We start from the raw sequence: 18,954 nt of genomic DNA, 5'->3' as shown, positions 1-18,954 counted from the left end.
GCAAAAGGAGAGTGGGAAGGTGCAGAGAGCTTCCTAGAATCAGAGAACTGCATAGGTTGGAAGGGATCTTAAAGATCTTGTTCCAACAAACTTCCAGGTTTCTTTGTTCAGACACAAAGAATACCAAATCTTTGGCACAACTGGAGCTTTGCAACTACATTTGTAATGGTGAAGAAGTGTTAAGTATATCATTTATAACAGTCAGGCTTTCAGAAAATTCTGTTTCTCAAGGAGCAAAAAAGATTTTTTTCCTCTGTGAACACATCATTTGTATATGAAACTTAATTTTAAGCTAATTCCAGACATAAATCATTGAAAGAATTTGTAATAGGAACACAAAGAAAACCATAAACATTGACTAACATTTGTTGGAAAGACTTGTCTGAAAAGAAGATTTCACTTCTCATCTAGTTTAAATCCCTTGCTCTGTAACAAGAACAATTATTCTTGTTAACAATCTAACAAGCGGAAAAAAAAGCAAAACAAACAAGAACAAAAAATTCCACATCTCCTCACTAACTTGAAAACTTATATTTTTCCAAGGGCTGACCCCATAGCCTTGCAGTCCTATTACTAATTATTTTCTGATTTCTGGTGAGCAGACAGAACCAGTCCCACTTTTTCAGTTTCTCTACATCTCCAAAGTTTCTCTACAACTTTAGTCTCTGTTTTTCTCACCCCACATAAAATTTCCTATGCATTTCTTCTTACAAAAGCTTGCAGCAGCAGGAAGGCAGGAGCATGGCTGCTGCCATACAGACTGGGTCCCGTGTTCTCAACTGTCAATAAGAGTGCTTGGTGGGAAACCTAAATCATGGGCTAGTTGAGATAACATGGTTTTACCTTCCACAGGGAGCTCACACTGGAGCACGCTCAGTGACAGGGCTGGGGATGCCCACTGCCCACCCAGCTGGGCAATAGAGGGCATATGGAGATCGGTGTGTGGGAGTGTGGGAGAGGGGCTCGTCCTGATCTTCTATCCCACATTGGCCCACTACCTCTGCACACATCTGCACCCACAAGTTGCTCCAAGAGTTTTCTGCACCACAAAGGATTGGATTTTCTGCATTAAGCTATCACGATGTGTACAATTGCATCAGGCAATGGGAATGGGGGCTGTCAGCAGAAAGGAGCACTAAGTCACCGCTTGGACATGGAGGAGGGCAGACAGCATCACCACGCTGATACAGGAGCATCTGTGCCAGAGACCAAGCTGCCAAAACAACTTCAGTGAAACATCACTTTGCAAGTGATGTAATTGTACCAGACACTATGCACTGACCAGACCCCACCAGGCTCTGTGAAGATCTGTCATCCTTACAAGCTCCAGTCTTCAAAGACACTGAGATGCCAAACTCCCTCGGCCTAAAGGCAATGGGGATGCCTTTGGCAGGAGTCAGGCTCCCCGACGGTGCCAAGCCCTGGCTTTGCATCTCACACTCAGCCCTGTGAGTCATGGTTCCCCTACTGACTGCACAGGGAATGATGGAGAGCAGTGAGCAAATCGCATTTTTTGTGTTCCTAGCAATGCTGGTAGCCTAACAGGAAGTGGAGACAGGCAGAGCTGGGAGCATCCATCACCACTCTTACCCTCTTCAGCTTGCGTATAAAGAGGGTCAGCAGGAGCCAGAAAAGTGTTGCAGCCACACAGGTACAGGTCAGGGTTATCAGCTCCAGGTTCGATCTCTCCACTGTGCCTGGGAAAATCAAGCAGAAAGCATTTTAGAAAAAGACCTGCAAAGCCAGGGACAGTATGTGTTTCTCTACCATTAAAATAAAATACCAGGAAGGGCCTGCTCATGTTCAATAGGGCATTCATCTCTTTTTGGACTGGCTCTCTAATTCTCAGAACAAATCGAACATGGGGAAGGGAAATAAAAATGACAACAGCAGGAAAGAGAACAGCAGTGGAATATGAACATTAGGAATGTGAAGAGTATTAGAGTTGACTGACAGATCTAAATATATATATATATAAATAAATAAAATTCACTTCAGACAGCTACTCAGGGACTCACAAAACTGTTTCAGAGCAATCTGTTGCCATGCTTCACCCACTGTATTTTCGTTCTGACTGGTAGCAAATGCAAAATGAACTTCTGCCAGCTGTACCTGCAAATGCAGCTGCACCAGTATCACTGCTGCACCAAAAGTGCCCCATTCCTACACTGATGGGAACTACCCTGCTTAATTCACATGGTCCTAGGATCAAAGCTGTGCAGCACTAGGCAGGGTGCTTGGGGACACCAAAGGATTCCCATCCTTGGAGGTTTTTACCATTTGGCCAAAGGCATCTCTGACTAGAGGCGGTGTTGGTGGTGACTGTGGTTTGAGATGGAGACTGGCTCCCTTCCAGCCCGTTCTGGTGATTCTCTGAGGTTGCAGGCACAGAAGTATCCCTCAGTGGTCTCCTTTTCCTATATGGTCACCATATAACCTAGGCTGAACCATGTGACCAAGGGAGTCTGGCTAAAGTGATAAAGTGATAAAGGATAATAAAAAAGGCTTCTTCAAGTATGTTAACAGCAAAAGGAAAACTAGAGAGAATGTGGGCCCCTTACTAAGTGAGGGGGGGGTTCTGGTAATGGGGGATGCTGAGAAGGCAGAGATACTGAATGCCTTCTTTACTTCCGTCTTCAGTGAAAAGGCTCTCCCTCAGGTTTCCCACACCCTGGAGGTTAGTGAGAGGGTCTGGGGAATGGGAGACTTCCCTTTAGTCAGGAAAGAGGACGTGCGTGAGCACCTGGGCAGTACTAAGGTCCACAAGTCCATGGGACCTGATGGGGTGCATCCACGTGTGCTGAGGGAGCTGGCGGAGGTCATTGCCAAACCGCTCTCCATCATTTTTGAGAGGTCTTGGATAACAGGGGAGGTCCCTGAAGACTGGAGGATAGCCAGTGTCACTCCGGTCTTCAAAAAGGGCAAGAAGGAAGATCCGGGTAATTATAGGCCTGTCAGCCTCACCTCTGTCCCTGGAAAGGTGATGGAACAGCTTGTGCTGGATACCATCTCCAGACAACGGGGAGAAAAGGAGGTTATCAGGAGTAGGTCAGCATGGGTTCACCAAGGGGAGGTCGTGCTCGACCAACCTGGTGGCCTTCTATGATGCTGTCACATGCTGGGTGGATGGGGGAAGAGCAGTAGATGTAGTCTACCTTGATTTTAGAAAGGCATTTGATACTGTCTCCCACATCCTTATAACAAAGCTGAGGAAGTGTGGGATAGACGAGTGGACAGTGAGGTGGGTTGAGAATTGGCTGACTGGCAGAGCTCAGAGGGTCGTCGTTGGTGGTGCAGAGTCTGGCTGGAGACCTGTAACCAGTGGTGTCCCCCAGGGGTCTGTGCTGGGTCCGGGCTTGTTCAACATCTTCATCAATGACCTTGATGAGGGGATAGTGGCCACCCTCAGCAAGTTTGCTGATGATACAAAGTTGGGAGGATTGGCTGACACGCCTGAAGGCTGTGCTGCCATTCAGCGAGACCTGGACAGGCTGGAGACCTGGGCAGTAAGAAACTGGATGAGGTTCAACAAAAGCAAGTGTAGGGTCTTATACCTAGGGAGGAATAATTGCATGCATCAATACAGGCTGGGGGATGAGCTGCTGGAGAGGAGCTCTGCAGAGAGGGACCTGGGCGTCCTGGTGGACGACAGCTTGGCCATGAGCCAGCAGTGTGCCCTCGTGGCCAAAAAGGCCAATGGCATTCAGGGGTGCATTAAGAAGAGCGCGTCCAGCAGGTCGAGGGAGGTGATCCTCCCCCTCTACTCTGCCCTGGTAAGGCCTTATCTGGAGTACTGTGTCCAGTTCTGGGCTCCCCACTACAAAAAAGACAGGGATCTCTTGGAAAGAGTCCAGCGGAGGGCCACAAAGATGGTGAAGGGCCTGGAGCATCTCCCCTATGAAGAAAGGCTGAGTGAACTGGGTCTGTTTAGCCTTGAGAAAAGACGACTGAGAGGGGACCTGATCCAGGTTTATAAATATCTGAGGTGTGGCGGCCATAGTGGTGAGGCCAGTCTCTTTTCAGTGGTACGTGGAGACAGGACGAGGGGAAACAGACATAAGCTGCAGCATAGGAAGTTTTGCACGAATGTGCGTAAGAACTTCTTTGTGGTGAGGGTGACGGAGCACTGGAACAGGCTGCCCAGGGGGGTTGTGGAGTCTCCTTCTCTGGAGATATTCAAGTCTCGCCTGGACGCCTACCTGTGCGACCTGGTGTAGGGAACCTGCTTTGGCAGGGGGGTTGGTCTCGATGATCTCTAGAGGTCCCTTCCAACCCCTACAATTCTGTGATTCTGTGATTCTGTGAGTCTCAGATACGCTTCATAGAAAGATTTCTGATGACTTCAGACTTAGTGTGGCCCAAAAAGTACAACTTTTTAAGGTACAAATTTAGAAAGGTGGATAGCTACAGAAGCAGATAGCTACAAAAAAAGCAAACACTCTTTCCATAGTGTCAGAACTATTCCGTGAATTCTTCACAAATATGATGCTTTCCTTTCTCATCAGCAGGGATGACATGAAGTTGTGGAGCATCACCTCTAATACGGGTTTGATTGTTACAGCTCTGGGTTTGAGTGTGATGCTTCTTCTCTTGTTGCCCTTCTGCCACCAGCTTTGTCACCAGCTTCCTTCAGGGATGGTGTGCTGAAGTCCTCAGGAGAAGAAAGGATATGGCCTTAACGGCAACACAGACCAGTGCAGCAGAGCTGTCTCAGACAGCTTGTGTCCCCGTTATGTCCAGCAGACTGTGTTACCAGGTTGGAGAGACATGCCCCTTTCCATCTGCTAGCAGCTCTGACAGCCATTTGCTGTCCTTGTTCTGTCTTTTCAGATTCACTCTCTCTTCAGTTCCTCAGCCAAGAGCAAATGGACAGCTTGCTCTGACATATCCACAAACATGGCCCCACTCCTCTCAGACAGCCCTACGAGCACAGCTTCCAAACCAAACAACGGCTGAGATTATTTAAAGACAGCCCTTGGATTCCACCATCCATTCATCCATCTCTGGTACAAAAATAAAGCATTGTTTTATCTTTGAGCATAAGAATGTTTTTTCAGAGGAAATAAAAAGAGCAGACTGTTTCCTTCCTGACACATTTGCAAACTTCTCTCCGAACTGCTAAACACAGACACCAACACGAGGCGTTGCTCTGCTGCTTTGATCTGCAGCACCGCAACCCGAGAGCTGGTGGGACAGGGGGAAGTGCTGACACTGGTGGTGGTGGCACGGTGTGCACCCTGGGAAAGGAAGGGGCAAAGCCTGGAGAGGGACTCCCATTAAAGCCTCAATCCCATTGCTGCAGGCTCAGGAGTGGGCTGGGAGGCAGCCCTTCCCCATGAGAATGTCAGGGACTCCACTTTGGATAAAACTGATGCATTTGGAATGAGTGAAAACACCTCCAGTGACATCCTGTCATGCAATCAGAAGAGAGAGTGTGGGAACACATTTTTCCTCATTATAGTAGATAAGAAAAACTCCCCATGTCTGTCTCATTCAGTCTCGAAGCTATGTATTTTAATACGCTAAATTTCATTTCTTGCTTATCTAAGAGCTCCCATTGGAGTCAAGCAAGCACATTGCCAGTGATCCCTACAGGGCAAGTAACTAGAGAAGAGATCCTCCTGGCTGCGGTCTTCCTTCTACTCTGGTTCATGTAGAAGGAGATATGACTTCCTAGAAGCCTTCTGATGGAATGAGTGTGGTTGTAATAAATAGCTGAGATACAGTGGTACAGTAATCAATACCACAATGTACTACATTGTCCAAAACTATCAACTAGCAGGAAGCATCAGACAGCAACCGCTGAGGGACAAGTAATTAAGTTAGTGCTTATAATGGCTATGAAATCCTTGGCATCATTCAGAAGGAGATGGGTGGTTTTATGTCCTTGATTACATCTGTTAGGTCAGCCCACATGTATATATTCCTATCCTGACCTTTTAAAGTAACTTTATTGTATTATCAATGATGCCCATTAGCTGAGACTGCTAAAACATTCACAGCAGAAAATCCATACTGATTTACTAGCTGTAATTGCCTCCTGCTGTAGGGTACTATTGAAATACTCAGTGGTATTCGGATACATTTAGCAATTTTATGAGAACAGCCGCAAAGACATAATCCCTGCCTAAGAGACTGGATGGTAGCCAAAGTGTCTTCTCTAAAGAGATACTAAATGAATTTAGGTCTATTCACTTAACACATGCAATCAATAAGTCATGTTATGCCAATTTCGCACATGACAGTGACATAAATGGAGAACGCGAGCTTATTTCCACTACCTCATAATAGATGAGCCAAAAGGATATTCAATAAAACTGAATAGTCATTGAATTAACCTTACTTGAATACAATCCACAGTTGCTTGTTGGAAGTCACTACCACAGGCCTGGGCCAGGCTTGGCGGAAGGCAAAATAACACTGGGTGTTTAAATGAAGAGCAAAGTAACTCAGGTAACAGCTACAGAAATGAGGAGATCGTACCTACTTCTCACAGTAAGTACCTTTAAATGCGGCCTCATCTAGTGCTAGGCTGAAGTCTTCTAGTTCAATTGCATTGAAAATAAACAAATGAAAATATCCCAGGCCTCTAATTTCTGTGGAATTAAACCAAAATGAGAAAATAAGGGGGTAGGAGGGTGTTCCGTATTTTAGTTTTTGTTTGTTTTGATGATGCTAAATTTACATTTGTCTTCTACCCTGACCCGATCTTTGTTGGGTTGAAGCAATTCTTCTTTTTAGGTCAGTGTAAACACACTCTGAGTTAGCATTTCCTGTTGGGCTTCCTTTCCAACCTGGTATGTTTCCCTTGTGAGGACTTCCTTCAGATTGGTGCTTTCAGAGCTTGCCGCACACTGCTCAAGCCATTCTCCATCCCTCCCAGCCACAATAAGAGCATCCCTCTGGCTGGCTAGCTCTTCCCATGCCATGCCGTGCTTTACCTTGTACTGTGACATATGCTGTGCTCTCCACAGACCCCTTCAAATTGGTGGCTATGCACTGGTAAAGTCCTTCGTCCTCCTCTTTTACTCTTTCAATAAACAGCATTCGGCTTCCAGGCCCTAAAATTATTCCTGTGAAACGAAATATTTTGCAATGAGCTGGAGCCAGAATATAAACATAAACAGTCACTTGTGTAATAATATCTGCTTCAAGTTCTCCTCAAAGGAAATCCAAGCCACAGACTGCACAGCACGGTGTTATCCCCAAGGAAGCCAAATACGCTTGGAAGTATTGGGAATCTTTTGGAAATCTTGGAGCACTTGTGTGTGTGAAAAGCTCAGCCCAAGGGAGTGATACTGGGAGCAGCTGGTATCACGCGTGCTGATTGGCACTGTGGCCTGACTCCCATCCAAGCAAGTTCCTCAGCATGTCACTAAGTTCTGGGAACTGGATGGTCTCCTTGCTTCTTGCTGCACTCACAGGAACAGGACTGTCATGCTTCCCAGACCAGCTCCATGTGTCCTCATTGGTCTTATGGGCAGCACATTCACTCCAAATCCTACTCACTCATGTGACACTGGACCCCTTCTCAGAAGGAAATCAGCTTGTCCAAGGAAAGGTGCACCCTACAATGTAGGAGTTACTTGAAGTTTTCAACACCTCTCTTATTCCAGCTTTCTCAACCCAGAGTCCAGCCTTGACAATATTCCAGTGAATGAGGAAGTGGCAGGCAGCAGATTTGGCATCAGGCCCAACTTACAGACATGATATAGCCAGGAAATGTGCAGTCAAGTACACACTTGTGCATTTGGCTCCATCAGGACCAAAGTCCCATTGAAACGCATTCCCACCAGCGATTCCAGGCGGCTAATTAAAGTGCTCTGACTGACCCTGTAGAGATGTCTTCCTGGTTCCTAACCTTATGTGTTGCATTACGGTCAAGTTAGACACATAACATCCACTCCAGAAGATAATGTGAAAAATTCACGTTACAACCATGTGGTCACTAATTTTAGTGACTGTGTTGGAAGTCTGCACATACTTATAGCTCACTTTGACAAATACTCAGAGTTCTTCCCACTGCCTTTGCTCATGACATAGTAATTTCCAGTAGTGTAGGCCAGAACCTCAAACACAAGCTTTCTAAAAAGTTATTTTGGACTCCACAGGTTTCAAGTTGCCACAAACCAAATCTCCTTGAACATTTTTTGCTAAGGTGTAACATGATCTCACTATGTGATCCTGATTCGAATGTGGATGGATTCCCATGAGAAAGGTTTTGCCTTTTCACTCATTTCCATCCGAAACTTCCAAGGAACACTTCTACAACTGAGGTGCCATTACATAGCATGATCCGATGTTTGAAGCCACATTTGGACACACAGTAAACATCTCCCAAAGCTTTCCTGCAGTAGCAGAATGCCATCTAGGAAGCTCTTCTTTTCTGCTGCATGAAACTTGGATTCCCCTGGCTGAGGCAGACACATTCCATTTTTGGGAACCCATCAGATGGGATTAGTCTGATGGTAGGGCTGTGAATCAAGAACAGTCTTTGCATGCCTGACAACACTCCCCCCGGTACTTGCACAGACATCACTTCAGCTTAGTGTTCTCCTGTCTAGCTGTACTCTAACACCTGACACAGCCAAGACACCTGATCTTTAGGCTCCCTCTATAGTAAGTGGAGGGAAGTAGGATTCTCTGGAGATGACTCTTAAAAGACGCAAACTGAGATATCTACATCTGTATTTTTCCCATTGACACCTTAGGAACCTTCTCAGTGGTTGACGTTTTGGAATGAGAAGGTAGAACCTAACAGACTTGTAATGCTCGGGCAATGCTGCTTATGTCTGGGTACCAAAGCCAGGGACTCTGCACACAGTTACAGGACGCAACAAAAAGGCTGTACAAGGTCAGAGCTCTCACCTGATTCTTGCTGTATTTCCTCGTGGTTTTTAAACCAGGTTATCTGGGGCTCGGGGATGCCATGAACCTGGCACTCCAGCATGGCAGAGTTACTGGTGTTCACCGTCTGATCCACAAGCTGCTGCAGCAGAGCTGGTGCCTCTTGCGCTACGAGACAAAACAACACTTCTGTTTTACATTCCTGTAACTGTGGGGCTTCATTATCCTCCCTACCAGCACTTGAGTGATGTAAGGACCTCTATGACAATTGTACCATGTTAACTGTCCACAGATTTTATTTACCATCCTGGTTTGTTTAAGAGAACTTGGTCTGGTCCCATTACTCATTGGGAGTAGGCTGTCATGACCAGTGAACACCCAATGACATTGATTAACAGATTTTCCCAGTTCCATTGTCAACCACACTGGTTTATCAAAACCAATATGTTTGTATGAAAGCTCATGATTTTGCAGACAGGAGAAACAAATCATGAGACCAGGACTGTCAACAATTAGCAGGACACCCTTGTGCTAGATCATCACTGATGGCACTAAGCAGTACACCTCGTTACCCATAAGTATCACTTTTATATTTTACTTACTTTAAAGAATACAGTTATGAATCATATTCAGTAAACCTGCACAGTTTTAAGCCAGAAATTATGAGGAAAAACAATTGTGTTATGCATTCCAACATCTTCACAGATTTTTCCACTTTTGCTTTCCAGCTGAGCACAGCACAGATAAATGCGTCCATGTCCTCTGGGAGCCCACAGATGCTGGAAATGCAGATCCCAGGAGCCAAATCAAAGTACCATGCAGCATAGCAACGCTGCTCTTTTTTTTTTGCTTTTATCTACCAAAATTCAGGTGAACCAATGCAATAAAACACATCTGTGATATTTAGCGACAATGTGTATATGAAGTGCAGCTCCTGCTGAATGGTCTCCCAAGTGAATGGAAGGGCATTTCCAAAACACTTCATAGAGGTCACAGAAAGTAAAGTCATCTCCAAGAGAAGCAAAACGACAAATCCTTCCCATCCTCATTTCAGCATTTTAGCACTCCTTCCCCTGTTTCATACAGAGCTGGAGGGTGTTCTGACAAAAGCATCTACAGCACTTGTATGCTTTATAGAGGAACAGTTTTCTGTGACATCAACAGCTCTCACGTGATTCCTTCTGATATTTGAGTTCCTTAAAAGCAGTGATGGAGAATATGGGGAGATCCCGAGCAATCTCTCGATGCAGAGGCACAGCAGATTCCCTTGAATTTCCCCAGATTTGCAAGAACTGAATTATTTACAGTCTTTCCTTTCAAAGAGCTGCCTGGATTAGTAATTACTGATGTGGTAAGATGTTGTAAAATATGAAATAGATCAAAATAAAATAAAAAAGCACTCTGCTGATATTTTCATTCGAACTGCAGTAGATATCAATACACCAAGTATAATTCTGTCTAAACTTCTGTCATTCTATGTTTGGAAGATTATATCTTGTACTTTATGAAAAACTGACTGTCTATCAGATGATTTCATCTTCACAATCGCTCTGTTACCAGACGTGAATAAAAGCTTCCAGAAAAGTAAAGCACCTATATACACCAACGTATACAGTGTGGCTTACACAGCATGAGCCCTGTAGCACTAAAAGCTTTTTCATGCTTTTATTGTAGGCTATCTTTGCTATGCTTTTATCTCTTGAAATTAATCCCAGCATAGTGAACCTGCAATGGCCAGTTTGGGCTTCTCTGAGCTGCAAGTCTGTAATTTCCAAGGTCATTGCTGTTATTTGTTGACAGCATAGCAGACAATCTTCTCACTTCCTGATCAGCAGTGCCTATGAGAGCATCTGTACAGCACATTCTTCACTGAACACCTACTTAAATGATATGGTCAACAATATGTGCCTTATAGCCAAGAGGGCAGTCCTCTTCTCATTGTCACCCTCTGTGATTTTTACACATTTCTCATTTTTTCACAACAATCTGTCTACGAGAAGGCATCTTTTGAAACGCATCCACATCCACAAACTGAGAAGAGCTCCACATTTTGCATTTATCAACAATAAATGATGGACACCCCAGCCCAGACATCCGAAATGAAGGCAGATAATATGACACAACAAAGGCAAATCACACATTCTATGAGTTATTTGTGATTATTTTAATTTTTTTTATAGCCATACACTAAGGTTGGGTTTCCATATCAAGAAAAACTGTCTTGCTTAAAACTTAGATCCAGTCACCATTCACATATTTGCAATAATTTCTCTTCTGCAATCGGCTGATTTTTCAAGGATGTGGTCAACCTGAGGATTAGGTTTGCCAACCACCTGCTTTCTCCTGCTCATTTTTGCAGCACAGACAAGCAGAGAGAGTTCCAAATGGGAGCTGTGCTGCCCTGCTCTGTTCGCCCCGAAGCCGAGGGCCAGACTCTGCTCTCAGTTGCCCCAAGGAACTTCATTGTAGGCAGAGTTTGGTCCAGGGAGGTGACAGGAGGTCACAGAGGGGAGAAGGGGACACTGGTGTCACAGTACACGGCAGACCCGGAGCAGAACGGAGGAATACATTACGATTTGTTCATTTGGGGATATATTTTCCATTCTGTACATCTTTGCCCTTTGTTATAGTTACGTTGTTTGTTCACTTATTTTTATTAACCAGTACAAAAATATAAATACAAGCTTTAATTTTAACACTTAAAAAAAAAAAAAAAAAAAAGGAAATATAATTCACACCTTTCTCCCTAACTAATATATTACACAACAAAAAATAGAGAAACTCCCCAAATCTCTGAGGTTCTCCCATCATCTGAGGACATCAAAAGCAACAGTAGTTTATGTCTGGCCACCAAGAACTGCTTTCCAATGAGGTTTCCCTGTGCCTTCCAGCACGGGCAGGTCCACAGGGACCTCCCAACACCCTCACACAGTGGGGCTGTCTGAGGCTGGCAGGACATTCACTTGGCAGTGATGCACATCACTGCAGCTCACAGCCATTTCACAGAGGAATAGACTAATGGGCATGTCTTTTTTTGACCCACACTTACATTGTCTGGCAACTGGCTGCTACAAAGCATCACACTCCAGCTCCCAAGGCCATGGAAAATTCAGAATGTCCTGTCATCACCGCCCATTTTGCCATCAAATGTCTTCCCACAGCCTCGTAAAAAAGGGAATTTGGTATTGTAATTCTTCTGAAGACTTGCAAATGCTCCAGAGTGCATTTGCCCCATTTTTTAAGCCATCACCAATGATTTCACTTGCTTTTTAGGCATATTTAAGGGGAAAAAAAAGAGACCCAGGTCCCTTTGCAAGAAGGTATTGTTTCTGGAAGCCATCACATAATAATGAACAAAAGAGCTACTGTATACAAGCAGGCTATAGGTGACATTTCAAGATATAAATGATTATTCTTTTCTTTACTCTGACAACTTCCAGGTTATCAATTGTTTTCTAAGCATTTTAGGCTCCATAAAACTGGCATTATGGGGAAATGCTATTGTTTACCCTTTCACACTTGACAAAAGCAATTCCCACGTGAAAGACAAGTTTAGCCGTGGGACACAGTCTTGATACCTAAAGGAGGAAATTGTCTGGTGAGTTCCCAAGCACAAGAAACTGTCGTGTTGTCAACCTCTATTTTAGAAGCACAACCACTTTGTTCCTTTGCTGTAGCTATTTTGGTCTCTACGGTCTGTTTTGTTATGGCTTATGTAAATGCTATATAAATGATCAATCATAAATGTAACCAAAAATAATAAAAGCTATGTATTGTAAAAAAATAAAGTTATCAGATCTATTAAAAATAGTAACTTCTTCCTTATACAGAATTTATAATACACAGAAACATCTCATAGCAAAATCATGAATAAGGAAAAAAAAAAAAAGAGGAAAATGCTCACAAGAAAGTTTAAGGTTGCCCTTAATTCTCCTTCAGCAGTTTGTCTGTCTGGTTCTAAATACACATAATAAATCCAATTGACATCTGATACCAAAAGCAATGAATATTTTTAATGGCTTCAGTTTGGGACCTGTATTTTTTAAAAATGCATTAAATCTGTTACTGTGCTGGCTGTAACACTGTGGGATATTTCTTTTAATAAAATAATTACAACATTACAAATTCCTGTATCTTCAGGCCAGAAATAACACTCACACTTTTATCGAAAGCTGTTTACATTGTTGAAGAACTGACTTTAAAAATTGACCAACACAGCAACTGGAAATCTACCTGAATTTATTTGGAGAAACACAGTTCATGTCTGTCAGTTTTTAAATCATCATTATTATAAATGATATGATAGAGCTGTGCATTATATTGACATTTTTATTTCTTCCCTGCATACTTCCTTTAGAAGATACTTTTTAAGATTAATGTACTTTAGTGTAGAAAATAATTTCAAATAAATAAGCATTAGAACTTGCTCAGCAGGTAATATTTATAAGTCCATCAAGATCAGATTAAAATAAAAAATATATAGTCCAGTCAATCGCAAACTGAGTTGTGCTCATTCTGCGCATTAATGTTAACTTATTTGATGTCCGTTGTTGACTGAAAACAGCAGTTTTTAAAGTTAATCAGTTTATTCAGCTTTGACTTTTGACGAGGCCGATACCAAAGTGGAAGAAAAGATTGATCCAAAGTTTTCCTGATCACTCAGCAGGAGACAGTAAGAGAAAAAAGAACAATATGCAAAATGTAGCACAGGGGATCTTCCAAACCCCAGCTTCCAAGTGCTTTGTCAAAGCAGAAAATACCCGTCTGAACTCAACTGGAAGCTCACGCAAAGATTTTGTCTGCTATTCCTCCTACGTCCAACCCATGGGGGAATGTGCACCACCTCAGGGCCTGAAGGGTGGCAACAGCAATAAGAAATCAAGATGATATGAGACACCTGATACTGTTTAATGAGTCCTTTAATGTTTTACATTGCTTTGTGTTGTACAATCATTCCTTGTGCTCTTATATTTGAGGATCCGAGAGTAAACAGCCTTTTTGTTGCAGTGCTCACCTCTGATTGAAACGTCTTTCTTTTGAAGCACTTCTTTCCCCGTGAATATGTTCCTTGCTCGGCAGGTGTAGGTGCCCGAGTGTGCCAGGGAAACATTCTTGATGGTCAGAGTGAGGGTGATGGAGTACTCCTTGTTGAGGGCCTTTCTTGCTTTTGTTTGATTAGTGACTGTCCTCGGTAAAATCCAAGAAATGTCTTTGTACATGAATTTGTTGGCTGAACAGGACAATACCAGATTCTCTCCTTCAATGGGAACTTTTTCCAAACTAATGTGGAATCCACTTGGTACATCTGTCAAAAATCAAGAACACTTTTTAGATTATGTTAAGTGAATGAGCCAAAATTAACATGGCGTATATCATCCCCTTTATCAGAAAGTCTTTGAACTAATGAATGTCGTTGTCTTCCTGTTGAAGTCTCTCAGCTTTCCTTTCTCATGCTAGGCTCCAGCTTTTTGACAATTTGTCTTAGAGCTACAAGACACATGGGTTGGACATCATCTGGTGTAAACTGAAGCCGTTCTTGGAAGTACTGAGTTTGTATAAATGTTATGATAAGGCAAGATAGACCGGGGCAAGGTACCAAAAGCAGAATTATTTAAAGACAGCATGCTGGGACTATGAAAAAAGGGAGAAATTCTGGTCTCAGCTGCAGCTTGTGAACTGTATAAGAGAAGATGAATATCTAGATGGTGAGAGAAAAATACTGCGGCACTAAATAATCATACTTATGTTGTTCTCTCATTATTGATGAGTAGTAAGATAATTTATGTCAATTTCTTAAATACGCTTAAAATCTGGGGAAACCATGAAATATGTGGTTATATGCCTGAATTTCCCTCAAAACAGAGATATTTTCTTCCATATACATAAAACACTTTGGCCACATGGCAGAAAAGCAGAGTCAGGGCCCTCTGGCCTGGTGGTAGCTGGTGTAGGCAGTATCAAGGCAAAGATCACTGTATTCAGACTTCTTGGCATTAAATGTAGGTGAATAATATCTCTACCTGAGAGAAACCAAGAACCACTGCACCAACCATTTCCCAAGCGTGAGTATGACTTAAAATTAAGCACAGTTCATAGCAGTTAAATTCATCCTACAGCTGAAAGAAACATCTTTGGTGAAGACATGTGGGCAACTGCTTGTAAGATTTACATCACTAGGAGAAAGGTGCAGACCCGTGGTCATGTTGACCACCTCCAGCACCTCTCCACTGAGCCTCACCCCTTGAGCAAGGCAGAGGCATGCTGCAGGCGTAAGTGAAAGTAGAGGCAGGTTCCTGAGAGAAAACATTTCCAAGTCTTTCTCCTAGAATGCAACCTCTCCTGGTTTATTTGTAGCCAATATTCTGATAAAGTCATTTCCTTCTCCTCTCAGTGAAATCGGCTTTGGCCGTTTTCAATTGTTCTCTCACTGCTAATTGCTACAGCACTTGGCTGCGAAATCGCCTAGAAATTCTAAGAATGGTTTCATCTTTCACAAGGGAGAATTTTGCCTTCTTTTCTTGTCTCTTAGAGCATGAACAGATCAGCACAGGCTTTGATTCAGCTCCACGCATGCAAGTGTCACTTCAGTCCTAATGTCACAGCAGCAGAGTGAAGACTAGGTCTCCAGTGAAGAACATCTCACACACTCTTTCAGTAACTTCTTTCACTGATTGACCAATCCACCAGAAAGCTTCTACTGACTCTCTAAATCCCCTTAGTGCAAATCGAGCTACCTTGTCTCCCACAGGATCAACAGACATGATCTGCTCACCACTGGCATTCATAGAGGCCTGGCATCACTAACTCTCTTAATTATCTTTGTGTCTCTTTTCTGTATTGAGTATTAAGCATAGGAAAAATGAATTCCTGTGAATGAGGGATTGAAGATCCCTCTAACTGTAGATGTATTCCAGGGAGGTATGCATGTATGCAATCCAAGGATTATCCTAATGCAAGCAGAAATACTAAAACGCCATACTGGATTTTAAATCTTATTTGCTGAATTGTTCCTTTTATATTTCATTGGCATCCCCTTTTTACCACTCCCCATCAAACAAAACAACACAAATCTTTAAATTTAATGAACTTCTAAATAAGTGATTATCATCAGCATCCTCCTTGTTATGGAAGAGCATGTGGAGCAAGATTTTAGTCCCAGTTAAGTATATGTTGACTGAAAGTAATAAGATAAACCTATTTCTACAGAGAAAAAAACATACTTATTGTAAAGCATTAAAATGTAGCATCTGCTTCAATACAGTTGTTTTGTGTATGGGCAAAGGCTTACAACCCATGGAGTGATGCAGGCACCTCCAAAGGGCAATGCAGCCCATCATCTTTGGATGAGCCAAATTCCAGAGGTTCTGTTCTATCATGGGACCTTGATACTTCAGTTAGATGAAGTGAATTCTCTACTTGATTTTGTTAAAAACCATTGAGTTCAGGAGCACTTAAATCCAATCAAGGTGCAAAATTTTGGTTGTGCGTAAGTGTTCTGATCTATAAAATTGCTGTATCTTACTCACATAATATCTGAAATTGTTCTGATATGCATTGGGAAAGGCAGGTTACTGGTTTGGAATGCTGCTAATTTGGGGCTTTTGCAGATGCCAGTGCTCAGAAAAGAGCTAAGAAGTGTCAAGCGAAACTCTAAAGATGAAATTAAAGATCCCCTGGGTCTGAGGCAAATGAACTACTTTCAACATAAAAGAATAGTACGCCAGCATAACAATATAGTTGCAACTACTTCCACATTGTTAGGTCTGGAACACTTCCTAGATGTGTCTTCTGTGAAGACTATTTTCTGAATAAATCTAAGGACAAAGGCGAATACACAGGATTCCAAGAGAATAATTTGTTTAAAGGCTACGAGCCCCCTAATATATGACACCTCTCACCAATTGTTACAGGCTCAGGCTAGCTAAATAACGTGGCAGGGAATAATGTAAAACGGTTTTATTTACTTTAGTGATTTGAAGCTTCCTGTGGAAATAGCTCCCAGGTTTCCTGATGGAAGATTTTGTTTATCTTTGCCAAGCACCATCAGGAATCTCAAAATAAAATGCGCTTAGTGACATTGGGAAACCAGGGAGATAAGGCTGAACTGTTCCTGTTTTACCCTGTATAATTGCAAACACACCCATGAGCCTGCTGTGTGCCAGCAAAACAGCCCAAAATGTAGGGAAAGGGGCAGGCTGGAGGGAAGGGGGCTACCACAGCTGAATTTGGTATAAAGGTGTTGTTGCAGAGATTGTTTCAACATCAACAAGAAGGAAAGCTCAGAAATCATCTTTCCATATCACTTGCATGTAAGACTCACAGCTGCTTTTGTACTCCAAACACAGGTTTAGGATTAGAAACAGGTTAGTGTGCCAGCACCCCAAAAATGCCCTTCATCTGATAAAAGCCAAAGGAAAGGAAAGCTACCAAGAGCCCTGGACTTCATGTCCTGTACTCTCAGGCACAGAGTGGAAAAAAAATACCACCCTCGCATCTCCCAGAAAGACACATGCAAGCCCAGAAATAATGAGAGATGTACATTAATTTTAAAATAAGGGCTTGTTTTTTACTGGGTCCCCTTTGCTACACTTTCTTGCACTAAACTCACATTTGCCTTCCCATAATGGGGCTGACAGTGCAGAACTAGGCCTGCTGGGGTGGTCTCTGTCTTTCCTCTGCCTTCCCAGCAGTCTTGACCTGTCGGGAAGAGATCCCTCACACCCCCACAGCTGCTCCACTGGAGCTTTTCCTCTTCCTTAAGACAAGGTCTGAGCGTGATTGCCTCTGAGAAATGGGATTCTTCCTGTCTCTCTCTACTCTCTGGGATCCTTTCTGGCTTGTTCCTCAGCAGCTCCTCCTCCTATAAGGGATCGCCTTCTCTGTTTAGACACTTTCTCCTCTTGCACTCAGTTTTGTGTGGCTCAGGCTGGCTTCGTATGGTGCCAGCAGCCCCAACAGCATGAGATAAACTAACCCCAGGCTGTCACACAAGACCCAAAATATTGGTTTTGAAGTCATCAGAAGTAAATACTCTGTGGTGTCTTCCCATTTCTTTCACATCCAGCATTATTTGGGCTCATGATTTGAATTCCCTCTGTATGTATTTCAGTGAATCCTGGAGAAATTACGCATTTGTTTCCTTGAAGTGAAACACAAGCAGTTTGGTCTCAGCCTGACAGAGGAGAATTATGATTACACCACACAATCAACTGATACACTATGTGCACAGAAGAATGAGTCTAACTTCATTCTTGTAAGAATGAAGCAGCATTGTTTAAATAAGCTGCCTTCAATCAGCACAATTGACCATCAGCAGATGAGCAGGACTTTCCATGTCTCGCAGTTTATGTTGTTTAGCTCCAGGAACTCAAAGGAAAAATGCTTTTCAGCATCACCATCCTATATAAAAAGATTGCCAGTCAAGCTGTTAAGAGGTTCCAAGCCAAGAAACCACTCCTCTTCTGAACGCCAGCCAATGCCAGAGCCTTCAAAGGAAAGTCTTAATATTCTGCATGTTCTCATGCAAGCTCTGGTATCAAGGAGAAAGATTTCCTTCAGTCCCTGGTCAAGATCTGAAAATGTGAGGTCTAGAAAGGGAAACTAACCCATGTAACTCATGTCACAACACTAAAATGTCTGAAACAGTCATCATAACTTTGAAAGGGAGATTTGCATATTGCAAATCAAAATTCAACTTTGTTTGGTTCCAGGGTCTTCCATGCGACATTTTGAAGACTGATAATTAAGAGCTAGAGAAGTTCATATTCATTATCTTGCACATTCAATGAGAAACAACCTCAGTGAGTGACTCTCAGCTACTGCTCAAAGTTATGTGAAAAGTCCTCACATGAAGCTGAAAATACAGCTAAAACAGCATGTTAATTTAGGATCAATTATGTGTCAATATGTACTATTACAGCCAAAACACTTCAGAAACAAAGTTTTTGGTTCACAGAATGAGTGTGGGGGCGTTGCCACATTTCTGAATGGGTTACATTATTTAATGGCCTATCTTGAGAACTGTCATTAGATTAAGTGCTCTATGAACTACTACCATTTTGTAAACAAAACCAAAATAAAATATTTCACTAGAAAACAAATGCTTCT

General features: G+C 42.9%; 1 protein-coding gene across 1 annotated transcript in view; it reads right to left on the bottom strand.

Moving 5' to 3' along the window:
• FLT1 (fms related receptor tyrosine kinase 1) overlaps window positions 1–18,954 on the bottom strand; it is a 103,918-nt gene that overhangs the window by 24,792 nt on the left and 60,172 nt on the right. The window contains exons 13-16 of the mRNA XM_085216089.1: window positions 13,862–14,152; window positions 8,869–9,015; window positions 6,942–7,073; window positions 1,591–1,697 (exon numbers count right to left, since the gene is read on the bottom strand). Of these exons, the coding sequence (XP_085072215.1) occupies window positions 1,591–1,697; window positions 6,942–7,073; window positions 8,869–9,015; window positions 13,862–14,152 (677 nt within the window). The remainder of the gene's footprint in view (window positions 1–1,590; window positions 1,698–6,941; window positions 7,074–8,868; window positions 9,016–13,861; window positions 14,153–18,954) is intronic.

The sequence above is a fragment of the Meleagris gallopavo genome, chromosome 1 (assembly GCF_905368555.1).
Source record: "Meleagris gallopavo chromosome 1, MGAL_WU_HG_1.1, whole genome shotgun sequence".
In the NCBI taxonomy this organism is placed as follows: Eukaryota; Metazoa; Chordata; class Aves; order Galliformes; family Phasianidae; genus Meleagris; species Meleagris gallopavo.
This window is presented reverse-complemented; position numbering and strand designations above follow the sequence as displayed.